General features: G+C 42.4%; 1 protein-coding gene across 2 annotated transcripts in view; it reads left to right on the plus strand.

Annotated features, from left to right (window-relative positions):
• Nucleotides 1–8,651, plus strand: part of LOC106587382 (ribosome quality control complex subunit TCF25) — a 33,373-nt gene extending 24,722 nt beyond the window's left edge. Inside the window, exons 17-19 of one of the 2 annotated variants that reach the window (XM_045707976.2) lie at nucleotides 3,289–3,364; nucleotides 7,414–7,603; nucleotides 7,918–8,651. In XM_045707976.2, the coding sequence (XP_045563932.1) occupies nucleotides 3,289–3,364; nucleotides 7,414–7,581 (244 nt within the window). In that variant the 3' untranslated portion in view covers nucleotides 7,582–7,603; nucleotides 7,918–8,651. Of the gene's footprint in view, nucleotides 1–3,288; nucleotides 3,365–7,413 lie in introns of both variants that reach the window. The other variant, XM_014175734.3, reaches the window with a different exon arrangement.
• The last annotated feature ends 5,111 nt before the right edge of the window (nucleotides 8,652–13,762 follow it).

Consider the following 13,762-nt stretch of genomic DNA (forward strand, 5'->3'; position numbering starts at 1 on the left):
AGCACCTTTGGCAGCGATTACAGCCTTGAGTCTTCTTGGGTATGACAATACAAGCTTGGCACACCTGTATTTGGGGAGTTTCTCCCACTCTTCTCTGCTCCTCTCAAGCTCTGTCAGGTTGGATGGGAAGCGTTGCTGCAAAGCTATTTTCAGGTTTCTCTAGAGATGTTCGATCGGGTTCAAGTCCAGGCTCTGGCTGGGCCACTCAAGGACATTCAGAGACTTGCCCCGAAGCCACTCCAGTGTTGTCTTGTCTGTGTGCTTAGGGTCATTGTCCTGTTGGAAGCTGAACCTTCGCCCCCAGTCTGAGGTCCTGAGTGCTCTGGAGCAGGTTTCATCGAGGATCTCTCTGTACTTTGCTCCGTTCATATTTCCCTCGATCCTGACTAGTCTCCCAGTCCTGCCGCTGAAAAACATCCCCACAGCATGATGCTGCCACCACCATGCTTCGCCGTAGGGATGGTGCCAGGTTTCCTCCAGACATGACACTTGGCATTCAGGCCAGAGAGTTCAATCTTGGTTTCATCAGACCAGAGAATCTAGTTTCTCATGGTCTGAGAGTCTTTAGGTGCCTTTTGGCAAACTCCAAGCAGGCTGTCAGGTGCCTTTACTGAGGAGTGGCTTCTGTCTGGCCACTCTACCATAAAGGCCTGATTGGTGGAGTGCTGCAGAGATGGTTGTCCTTCTGGAAGGTTCTTCCATCTCCACAGAGGAATTCTGGAGCTCTGTCAGAGTGACCATCAGGTTCTTGGTCACCTCCCTAGCCAAGGCCCTTCTCCTCCGATTGCTCAGTTTGGCCAGTCGGCTAGCTCTAGGAAGAGTCTCGGGGGTTTCAAACTTCTTCCATTTAGGAATGATGGAGGCCACTGTGTTCTTGGGGACCTTCAATGCTGCAGAAATGTTGTGGTACCTTTCCCCAGATCTGTGCCTCGACACAATCCTGTCAGGGTTGTCCTCTCTAGGTGGCTCCTGAACCTGGATGTTGGCCAGCATGTCCCTCATGGCCACCATCAGACGATTTACTTCCTGGTTCAGCTCCCGACCCGCCTGAGCTACTTCCAGGTCATCCTGCGGCATCGGCTCACCCTGCAGAGACAGTGACTAGAGAGTGAGCAGTAATTATAATCATCACTGAACATTACAATACGGAAGTGTGTGTGTGTGTGTGTGTGTGTGTGTGTGTGTGTGTGTGTGTGTGTGTGTGTGTGTGTGTGTGTGTGTGTGTGTGTGTGTGTGTGTGTGTGTGTGTGTGTGTATACAGTACCTTCGGAAAGTATTCAGAGCCCTAGACCTTTTCCACATTTTGTTACGTTACAGCCTTATTCTAAAATGGAATAAATAGTTTTTCCCCTCATCAATCTACACACAATACCTCATAATGACAAAGCAAAAAAAGTTTTATTTTTTTGTGTGTAAAAAAGAATGAGAATGATGGAGGCCCATGTGTTCTTGGGGACCTTCAATGCTGCAGAAAATGTTTTGTACAGATCTGTGCCTCGACACAATCCTGTCTCGGAGCTCTACAGACAATTCCTTTGACATTACGGCTTGGTTTTTGCACTGACGTACACTGTCAACTGTGGGACCTTATATAGACATGTGTGTGCCTTTCCAAATCATGTCCAATCAATTGAATTTACCACAGGTGGACTCCAATCAAGTTGTAGAAACATCTCAAGGATGATCAATGGAAACAGGATGCACCTGAGCTCAATTTCGAGTCTCATAGCAAAGGGTCTGAATACTTGTGTAAAGATGGTTTACATGTTTATGTCTAAACCTGTTTTTGCTTTGTCATTATGGGATATTGTGTGTCAATTGATGAGGAAAACAATACATTTAATCAATTTGTGGAAAAAGTCAAGGGGTCTGAATACTTTCCGAATGCACTGTAGCTAGTTATAGAATGTGGCTCCTTCAGATCGCTAGGTTCTTCTCTATGTCTACTTGGATCAGCAATCCTGTCGGTGCCTCTGGACTGAAAACCTAGAGTCAGGACAGTATCTGCTTGTGTTTTCCTAAGCAGAACCAATAAAGCTTGGTTTGTTTCAGTCTACTTAAGACTGACTGGCCCACTGACCACTGACTCCATTGAGGATCTCTAATGAAGGTATATTAGATTAGAGTACAGTGTAAGGGGATGGTGGTGATCCATTTGTAATGTTCAGGAGTGTGGACATTAGAAAGGCACACAGTTATGTAGACCGGGGGAGGTGAGTTAACCCTCTCTCTGTCTTTGCCAATGGTGGCAAATGCCATTTATGTAAGTTTGGCATTAAGATTAGCCTTGATTTCACCCGCTTGCATCTCTCCTCTCAATGGTCTATCCCTGACACAGCCTTCCTTCTCTGCCTCCCTTCTTTCTCTCCCTCCCACATATCCCTCTCTTCAATCTCTCTCTTCTCCCCTCTCGCTGTCATCAGTTTCTGTGAAATAGCATGTGGTTACAGGAGTGTTGTTGGCTCCTGAGTGAGGCCTCTTTCCTCCCTTCTTGTGATAGCTGTTAACCAGCAGAGTCACTGGTGGATGGTAGGGAGGCATCAAACCATCAGAGAGGTGAATACAGTGACAACTAAAAACATGACAAATCGACCCCTAGTCAAGAGAAAGTGTAGTATTTGTTTTAAGTGGGGAAGACCTAATGTTCTGAGTATTACTCTCTTTTGGCGGAGAAGTGTTTTGATTGATAAAGAACTGGGGGTGTGTAAGTGGTTGAAGTAATGATTTTTATTAATGGGTGGGGGGTTACTGGTTACAATTTAGCATTGGATCTGTAACCGCAACATAAAAGCAGAGCATTCTTTGGGTTTAGAGAAACTATTGGACCTACTTATCATGATCTACAGTGAGGTCCAAAAGTACTTTGGAAAGTGACACATTTTTGGAATGGTTAATAATACATTTTTTTGTACTTTATTTCTGTTGGGCACACAATCTGAAACACAACCAAAACTAATTGCAAATGCATCCAACAAGTTTGTAGTATTACAAGCTTGTTGCAGTCGTTGCGTGTTATGAATATGGGACCAAATACTACATTTTTGACTACTTCAATACACATATAAGTACATTTGTCCAATACTTTTGGTTCTCTAAAATGCGTTGACTGTGTACACATTCCAAGTGCAGGAGAACAGAGCGAAAACAACAAAACATGGACCTCACTGTATATGATGGTTGATATAATTTATGGTCATGGGAGAATCCTTATCAGCAGAAGAGTATGAGAAATGTATTGCATGCTTGTGTTATCTTGTTAGCTTTTCTCACTTGTCTCTGTGTTTGCAGGCAGAGTGTGGGAGCCTCCAATGAGAGCACCCTGTCACTGTTCTTCCGCTCTCTGCTGCCAAACTTCAACCTGCAGGTAAGTGAGTGAGCTAGGCCGAGGGTGAGCTACATTAGACTAGGGGTGTGCAACCATGGTCCTCGGGAGCTGCAGTGTCAGGCAGATGGCTGGGTTCTTTCATTCAAGTCCGTGCCTGATTATTTAGATCTGGAAAACTCTGATTCCAATCAGTGACATTAATGGATATGGATTTGACAAAGAAGTAGCAGAGGAAGAAGAGGAAATCAGCAGACACTGTGGTCCCTGAGGACAGAGCTGCATGCCCCCAAGCCTGGCAAATCTAAGAAAAGGTCCCCTGCTTCATAGAACATCATGACTGCTTGTCCTTTGACCCCAATATCCCATCTTCTGTTAATGACTTCATAAACCCACTAGTGTCTGTCTCTGTCTCTGTCTGTCTGTCTGTCTGTCTGTCTGTCTGTCTGTCTGTCTGTCTGTCTGTCTGTCTGTCTGTCTGTCTGTCTGTCTGTCTGTCTGTCTGTCTGTCTGTCTGTCTGTCTGTCTGTCTGTCTGTCTGTCTGTCTGTCTGTCTGTCTGTCTGTCTGTCTGTCTGTCTGTCTGTCTGTCTGTCTGTTTTTTAACATAGGGCAGGGACCTTGAATAAGATGGCATGGGAAACACAGCCTTATAATGATAATATAGCTAGCATCTCCACCGTGCCTTTCCCAATGGGAGACCAATAGGGAACATCAGCTGTTGAGGCATATGACCTCCCACACACGGAAGAGTGTAAAAAGAGATTAGAAAGATCACAGGATCCTTCAATTGGCATGTTGCTGCAGCAGACAATGAACACATTCATAAAGTGTACCGAGAGTCAGAGAACCTGGGCTGTCTCCTCCTCAGAGCTCCCAGATTCCACACATACACTAGCCCAGTTTGTTGCAAGGCCACGGTCAGCGGGATGAGACGTCATAATGATCTCTAAACTTTTTTGTTTACATTTCTGGGAGTTCTGAGCTAATGGAGACATCCTGGGCTACTGTTGGCTCGTAGGGTTCTGACAGGATGGAAGGGAACATTGATTAGCTGGAGTTTGGGTAGCTATTCCCTAACACTCTGGAGGTTTCTAAATGGATTAACCATACGACTCATTGCATGCCTATTTGTGCTGTGGCCAAGCCTGAGAAAGTCTTTCTGAGTAGCTTCCTACTCCACTAGATCTACAGCTGCTTAACCACATTAAATCTACAATAGCGTAACTTTGCCACAGAAAAACTGGTTCCTCTGTTGGAACTAACCAATATGGCCCATGAAGAACATGCTCTTGTCTTGAAATAGTGTTTGCTGGTGCGTTTTGGACACGTCCGAGCCATGTTGACCCATTGATGATGTTATGTAGTGTCTGACTCTGTGTTATCGGACATCAGATAGATACAGATCAATCTGATCACGATCTACAACCAACACTTTGTGACGAGGCATCAGAGGCCGATCAAAGTTTGGCTTTATCATTTGATACAGCACAGATCGTGGAGACAGGATGACGAGGCAAACTTGGCTTTTGGTACAAGAACTCTTGATTGACTCCGTGTTTTGTATGGTCTAGCTTGATTTGAAACAGTTTACTGCTATGGATTGGCTAACACAGCCTCTCTGTGATGCACTGTTTTTAATGGTGCGTTACTTGAGTCCTGTTGAAGCAGAACAGAAAACTGTTGTATTTCAAGAGAGAGTCTTGATTCCTCTCTGACTTAGTGTTGTCCATGGCAACCAACGAGGAGGGCATGTACTGTCCGCCCCATCGCCCCCTGCTTCTCAGGCAGAGTGGAGAGGAGGTAAAGAGTGGGTAGTGTCACACAGGGTGAAATACACAAGAGACAGATGGTGACGAACACCCCTGGAGAGGAGAGGATAAGCACTCAGTCTGGCACCAGCAAACAGAGGATAGCCTATATTTACACACCACATTGTCTCTCGTCATGTTGACCTACTTCAGAACATTCATTTGTCTATAAAAAAAGATCCACATGATCAAAACATCAATGGACAGTATACATGTGTGGGAGTGATTTTTACATTTGATAAGGTGTCCTACACTGACTGGCAGTGTGTTGCCATGTAACCTTGTGCAGTGGGATGCAACGTGATGTGAAGGAAGCAAACATCGTGTCCCATTTTACTCACTCCAATGCCCATGCTAGTTCGGAGTGCTAGTGATCAGAGGACATGTGGCTAATTGTAAAGATAATCACTAATGTGGACCACCAACCTGGGTGCTCCAGTGTTCTCAGGTCCTCCTGTGCCACAACTTGCCATGCAAGTTCCGGAAACACCCACTGACCAACAGAAGCACACATGCCCAGTGTTTTAACCAATGCCCAGCGTTTTAACCAATGCCCAGCGTTTTAACCAATGCCCAGCGTTTTAACCAATGCCCAGCATTTTTATGCAGCTAGTTTTAAACCATCTTGAGACTTATCTGATTAGGAAGAGGAAGAGATGCAATTAGGATAAGAACGAGACAGTTTTAGGAGGAAGAGATGCCTTGTGCTTGCAGTTGTTTTATTGCACTAGAATCGCTACAGTGTTATCCAACAGGTCTGAAATCACAATTTAAGTGTGGAAAATGAAGTCAGTCCATGATCACAGAGGACCTGCGTGTTGGAAAGGAAATGAATCTAATAAATGGCTGTTCTGTGTGAAAATCCCAAAACACTTAGACACAAAACACTGACATACTGTATGTCACCTAGGCTCGTACAAAGCTCCTGTTTGTCTCTTAAAATTCATTTGTTTACGCGTGATACCTTATTGCAACATTTGAAACATTTTGAACCTGAGAGAGACAGGAGAGAATAATGTGGTGTTCTTTAGAAATGGCATTGTGCTTTTCCTGGTGAATTTTAAGCAACACATACACATACAGTGTATTCGGGAAGTATTCAGACCCCTTGACTTTTTCCACATTTTGTTACATTACAGCCTTATTCTAAAATTGATTAAATACATTTTCTACACACAATATCCCATAATAAAAAATAAATTGTTGTTCCAAATTTAGAAAAAAAATAAGAACAAATACCTTATTTACATAAGTATTCAGACCCTTTGCTATGAGATTTGAAATTGAGCTCAGGTGCATCGTGTTTCCATTGATCATCCTTTTTTATTTATTTGTATTTTTTTACCCCTTTTTCTACCCAATTTCATGGTACACAATTGGTAGTTACAGTCTTGTCTCATCGCTGCAACTCCCGTACGGACTCGGGAGAGGCGAAGGTCGAGAGCCGTACGTCCTCCGAAACACAACCCAACCAAGCCGCACTGCTTCTTGACACAATGCCCACTTAACACTGAACCCAGAAACAACATACACCTGGCGACCTTGTCAGCGTGCATTGCGCCCGGCCCGCCACAGGAGTCGCTAGTGCGCGATGGGACAAGGACATCCCTGCCCGGCCAAACCCTCCCCTAACCCGTACGATGCTGGGCCAATTGTGCACTGCCTCATGGGTCTCCCGGTCGCGGCTGGCTGCAACAGAGCCTGGACTCGAACCCAGAATCTCTAGTGGCCTTAGACCACTGTGCCACTCGGGAGGCCCCTCCATTGATCATCCTTGAGATGTTTCAACAACTTGATTGGAGTCCACCCGTGGTAAATTTATTGGACATGATTTGGAAAGGCACACACCTGTCTATGTAACATCCCACAGTTGACAGTGCATGTCAGAGCAAAAACCAAGCCATGATGTCAAAGGAATTGTCTGTAGAGCTCCGAGACAGGATTGTGTCGAGGCACAGATCTGGGGAAAGGTACAAAACATTTTCTGCAGCATTGAAGGTCCCCAAGAACACAGGGGCCTCCATCATTCTCATTCTTTTTTACACACAAAAAAATTAAACTTTTTTTGCTTTGTCATTATGAGGTATTGTGTGTAGATTGATGAGGGGAAAAACTATTTATTCCATTTTAGAATAAGGCTGTAACGTAACAAAATGTGGAATAAGTCTAGGGCTCTGAATACTTTCCGAAGGTACTGTATATACACACACACACACTTCCGTATTGTAATGTTCAGTGATGATTATAATTACTGCTCACTCTCTAGTCACTGTCTCTGCAGGGTGAGCCGATGCCGCAGGATGACCTGGAAGTAGCTCAGGCGGGTCGGGAGCTGAACCAGGAAGTAAATCGTCTGATGGTGGCCATGAGGGACATGCTGGCCAACATCCAGTTTCAGGAGCCACCTAGAGAGGACAACCCTGACAGAGACGAGGGGGAGTGGGACTGAGATGAGGAGGACACAGAGAGAGGTGGAGTGAGACTTGAGGGAGGGGTACATAGAGATGGGAATGGATAGGAGAAAATAAAAGGTTGATTAAGATGAATGGAGATGGAGTACAGCAGGGAGGTAGGAGGATGAAGAGTGAGTGAGGGAATAGATTCAGTAAGGGTAGCAATAACCTTAAAGAAAGAAATGGCAGGTCATCTATATGACCCAAACATCAAACCAACTCTCCCTTTCTGATATAGGCACAGTAGTATCACCTCTTCCTCCTGTCATAGTTAGTCAGTCAGTCCATCAGCCCTCTCTCCTTCCTCATGTTGTCCCATTCTCTTTCCTCAGGACAGTTGTTCTTACTGATCTAGAAGATCAGGAGGCTGCATTCATCAAGAAAAAAACTATTTCAGTTCTTTAAATCTTTTTTAAGGAACATTGCTTATCAAAAAAATGAATATTGTGTTTCATCAGAAGAATAATGATGCCCTACTGCTACAGTATATCTGAAGTGGAATCATTTATGATTGAATAAATCCCTATGGTGTTGTCTTAGCAACCCAACGTCGTACACGCATTGACAGTCTACTGCCATATGGGTTGATGAGAGTCAGGTTAAAGGTTAATGAGTGTCTGATAAAAGTCAGAATTATACAGTAATTCACCTTATGAGTGGAACAAATGGACTTAACTTCTTATTCCATTTTTAATATTGTCCATAACAACTTTCATTTTTAACTTCGACTCCCAATTAACCCTGTTCATCATTGCTAAGACAACAGCATTTTAAATTCTATCTGATTTTGAGGATTAAATTCAAACTGATCAGGATATTTTTCTGTTGTGATTCTCTATAAAGAGGTATTTTGACCTTACCTGAAATCAATTCTAGGCTGTTTCTTAACTAGGGCCCGAAGTTGGTCCCAATGAGGTCACGTTGGCAGGAAAAACTCCTGGCCCAAGTCATCTGTTAATATCAGGAAGGGATTGCATCCAACCCAGTACTGTAAATACTCTGCTTAGAAATCATTTATTACACAAGCTAATGTAAAGACAATAAACTTGCTGTGCATATGGTTCAATATTGACTTGAGTAAAAAATTATTCTATTTCATAATTAATCTCTTTCCAGGGTAATAAGGGGTTAATTCTGTGTCTTAGCCTCCCACGCCGCCTGATCATGAGTGTTCGCTGCATGGTTAGTGGTAATCAGTCTAGAAATTACAAGGCTATCTGTGTCTACCATCCCAAAATATCTGTCCTTACACTTCTGTTGAAGTCTTTGATGCTGAGAAGATTAAATGTTATCTGATATGCAGTCAGTCAGTTGTTGCTAATGCATCTGCCATTACTCAATCTGAGGACACTGCCTCTCAGGTTCCCGTTACAATAGAGCAGTGTTACCCAAACTTGGTCCTCGGCACCCCAAGGGGAGCACATTGTGGTTTTTGCCCTAACACTGCACAGCTGATTCAAATTATCAAAGCTTGATGATTAGTTGATTATTTGAATCAGCTGTGTAGTGCTAGGGGAAAAAACTAAATGGACACTCCTTGGGGTCCCGAGGACCGAGTTTGGGAAGCCCTGCAATAGAGAGTCTTACGTATGTTCTATTGGTGCTTGTTCCAATATCAGTTTACTAGGGAAATGACTGAGTCGATCCCTCTATCCCTAGTGTCCTTTTTTAACCCTGGAATAACAAGAATATTTATTGGTCATATTTTGCCACCCTGCATTCATGAGCACTCTTTCTCTCTGTCTGGTCTCGTGGGTGTCAAAAGTTGTTTTGACAGCATTGCTTTGATCTTCTTGTTGGTGACCTTAGCTAACCTGTTTCTAACGGAATATCTGTCCACCGAAGCTTTATGATATTCAGTATTAACTTCATTCGTTGAAACGTGGTGTGTTGTATTCAGTAATTTCTCATGAATTCAAGATGCCATGTGTCCTCTTTAGCTGGCTGCGCTCCCCATTTTGGGGGGAATATTCTATATTATTTTCAACCAAACGTTCTGTCTCCCAGTCGTGGAAAAAGTACTCAATTGTCATACATGAGTAAAAGTAAAGATACCTTAATAGAAAATGACTCAAGTAAAAGTCACAGAGTAAAATACTACTAGAGTAAAAGTCTAAAAGTATTTTGTTTTAAATAAACTTAAGTATCAAAAGTAAATGGAATTGCTAAAATGTACTCAAGTATCAAAAGTAAAAGTATAAATCAATTCAAGTTCCTTATATTAAGCAAACCAGACGGCACAATTGGCAACAAAAAAAAGTTTGATTGACGGACAGCCAGGGGCACACTGACATCATTTACAAACCAAGCATTTGTGTTTAGTGAGTCTGCCAGATCAGAGGCAGTAGGGATGACCAGGGATGTTCTCTTGATAAGTGTGTAAATTGGACCATTTTCCTGTCAAAATGTAACGAGTACTTTTGGGTGTCAGGGAAAATGTATGGAGTAAAAAGTACATTATTTTCTTTAGGAATGTAGTAAAGTAAAAGTGGGATGGTCTCTTCCTTTTGCCAGATGGTCTTTCAAGGACAATAACTTGGACTCTTTTAAACCCCCGGGCAACATCTCAATTATCAAATTACTTGGAAGAATCAGTGACACACAACCAAAAGATGGAGGAAATAAAACATCAAAAGGAATATGGAACAGTGGTGGAAAACGTACCCAATTGTCATACTTGAGTAAAAGTAAAGATACCTTAATAGAAAATGACTCAAGTAAAAGTGAAAGTCACCCAGTATAAAGCATTTCACATTCCTTATATTAAGCAAACCAGACGGGACCATTTTTTTTTTTTTTTAATGTATTTATGGCTAGTTTTTTTAATTAAGTACTATACACCACTGCCTTCTCCATAGCAATGGTGTAAAATACTTAAGTAGAAATACTTTAAAGTACTACTTAAGTAGTTTTTTGGGGTATCTGTACTTTAAAAGTTGTAAAAAATATAAATAGTAAAGTACCAATACCCCAAAAAACAACTTAAGTACTTTTTACACCCAAAAGTATTCCTTACATTATGAATGCTTAGCAGGACAGGAAAAGGATCTAATTCACACTCTTATCAAGACAACATCCCTGGTCATCCGTACTGCCTCTGATCTGCCAATGCTTTGTTTGTAAATGTAAATAATAAACGTTCTTTTTTTAAATGGTGCCGTCTGGTTTGCTAATATAAGCAATGTGAAATGATTTATACTTTTACTTTTGATACTTCAGTATATTTAAAACCAAATACTTTTGACTTTTACTAAAGTAGGATTTAACTGGGTGACTTTTACTTTGAGTCATTTTCTATTAAGTTATCTTTACTTTTACTCAAGTATGACAATTGGGTACGTTTTCCACCACTGTTCCATATTCCTTTTGATGTTTTATTTCCTCCATCTTTTGGTTGTGTGTCACTGATTCTTCCAAGTAATTTGATAATTGAGATGTTTCCCGGGGGTTTAAAAGAGTCCAAGTTATTGTCCTTGAAAGACCATCTGGCAAAAGGAAGAGACCATCCCATGATACTCATTTGCATAATTGCCTAGTTTTCATTTCCTTGAAATAGTCCAGAAATATGCTGTTTCCTATCAGAGAATGTATAAATGAAAGCAGAGTCAAAGAGTACACCACCGCCGCTCACACACACACACTCAAAAACCATACTCGCTTAAAAGACACACACATCAACAACACACATACATCCACTCTGTAATGTTTTTGAATAGAACCACATGGTGTAATGCTATGGGTGCAGTTGGTAGACTGCTGTTCAAACAAGGGCCTTGTTCCAGAGTTTACCTGGAGCTACTGCAGTGCCTGGTCACGAGGGGTGTTCATGTGAGGTCTACCCTCTTCCCTGCTAAGACATGTCCCCAAAAGCAAATGGTCGGTAGTGTTCACTGTGATATGAAGTACATTCCCAGCTCTATGTGAGCCTCGGGGTCAGAGGAAGATGGGACTATTAGAGACATATATCTAGAATTTGTAAAATAAATCTCCCTCTGGGGCAAGACAAAGGTTCTTAGCATTCAGAATGAACTGAAGGCCTACATCACAGTACATCGATAAATCTAGAGAAATCTATAACGTGGGTAAATCTCTCTATTGGATTAGAGAAAGTACTGAACATTCAGAACTGTAAATAACTAAATCCAGGGAAATTGATAAATTCAGTAAATCTTGATCTATTCAGTTTCTCCTTGTAACATTCTCCATATTGCTTTCTTCTATCAACTGTGGGTAGAAAAGTTTAAATGATTTATACATATTTTCCATTTCACCTACAGTTATGTAGACAGTTGATAATTAGTGTGTTTTACTAATGGTTTATGAAGCATGCAGTAATGGTTTATTATAAGCATGGGTGGAATTGTGGGGAATGCTGTAGAAAGTTTCCAAAGTGAAGTCATTTTGTCATGTAAAACTGTGTGTGTGTGGGGGGGGGGGGGGGGGTACGTAGAAGATTTTACAGTGGTGAGTTCCCAGACTTCTTCCAAGTCCACCTCTGATTGTAAGTGTTTATAATTCTAAAGTTAAAGCTGGTACAGTTTTGCCTGCTGGGATGTACTATTACATGGGTAGTTCAAGGCCACTGTAAAAGAACTATATTGGGTTATGAGACGTTGTTCTAAGAAACACCCTGCGACACAGCAGGAGCATTGATCAGGACTTGTAATAGACCTTTAACGGTGTACTGAGGTTGAACTGGGGTTAACCTGCACTACCGGTCAAAAGTTTTAGAACCCCTACTCATTCAAGGGTTTTTCTTTATTTTTACTATTTTCTTCAAATAGCCACCCTTTGCCTTGATGATAGCTTTGCACACACTTGGCATTATCTCTGAGCTGTGCTCACTTGAACAGAAAGGTGGCATGGCTGTCCTTCGTGGACAAATTATGTCATCAAACTTTGTCATCAAAGTCTGTTATTCTCTGGAATATTGGTGCTTTCAATACAACTGGGAACTTGGGGGTAAAAAAAGGTTGAATCATGATGACATCTGTGATCTTCAGGTCGGAGCTTGGGAAAGGAGCCCGGGTTCCCGACTCGTTGGGAACTCGTTTAAAGTGTATCTTCCCAGTCGGAGCACATTTTTTTCAGAGTTCACAGTTGTCTTGAACTCACTGAAGTCTGAGATTTTCCAGTTCCAAGTTTCCAGTTGTTTTGAGCGCGGCTGAAGTCATTCTGGATTGACAGCATGGCCAATGTTGAATGTTAGTACCAGGACCCTACTGCTATAGTACCAGGACCCTACTGCTATAGTACCAGGACCCTACTGCTATAGTACCAGGACCCTACTGCTATAGTACCAGGACCCTACTGCTATAGTACCAGGACCCTACTGCTATAGTACCAGGACCCTACTGCTATAGAGACCCTTGAACGCAGACTTGGACAACACACCCACTCCACTGAATAGCAGGCTAGTGATTGCTTTGCAATGCTTGCAGTTAACCACAAAAAAATGTACAGTGGGGCAAAAAAAGTATTTAGTCAGCCACCAATTGTGCAAGTTCTCCCACTTAAAAATATGAGAGGCCTGTAATTTTCATCATAGGTACACGTCAACTATGACAGACAAAATGAGAAGAAAAGAAATCCAGAAAATCACATTGTAGGATTTTTAATGAATTTATTTGCAAATTATGGTGGAAAATAAGTATTTGGTCACCTACAAACAAGCAAGATTTCTGGCTCTCACAGACCTGTAACTTCTTCTTTAAGAGGCTCCTCTGTCCTCCACTCGTTACCTGTATTAATGGCACCTGTTTGAACTTGTTATCAGTATAAAAGACACCTGTCCACAACCTCAAACAGTCACACTCCAAACTCCACTATGGCCAAGACCAAAGAGCTGTCAAAGGACACCAGAAACAAAATTGTAGACCTGCACCGGGCTGGGAAGACTGAATCTGCAATAGGTAAGCAGCTTGGTTTGAAGAAATCAACTGTGGGAGCAATTATTAGGAAATGGAAGACATACAAGACCACTGATAATCTCCCTCGATCTGGGGCTCCACGCAAGATCTCACCCCGTGGGGTCAAAATGATCACAAGAACGGTGAGCAAAAATCCCAGAAGCACACGGGGGGACCTAGTGAATGACCTGCAGAGAGCTGGGACCAAAGTAACAAAGCCTACCATCAGTAACACACTACGCCGCCAGGGACTCAAATCCTGCAGTGC

This window comes from Salmo salar, chromosome 26 (genome assembly GCF_965601325.2).
Source record: "Salmo salar chromosome 26, fSalSal1, whole genome shotgun sequence".
NCBI lineage: Eukaryota > Metazoa > Chordata > Actinopteri > Salmoniformes > Salmonidae > Salmo > Salmo salar.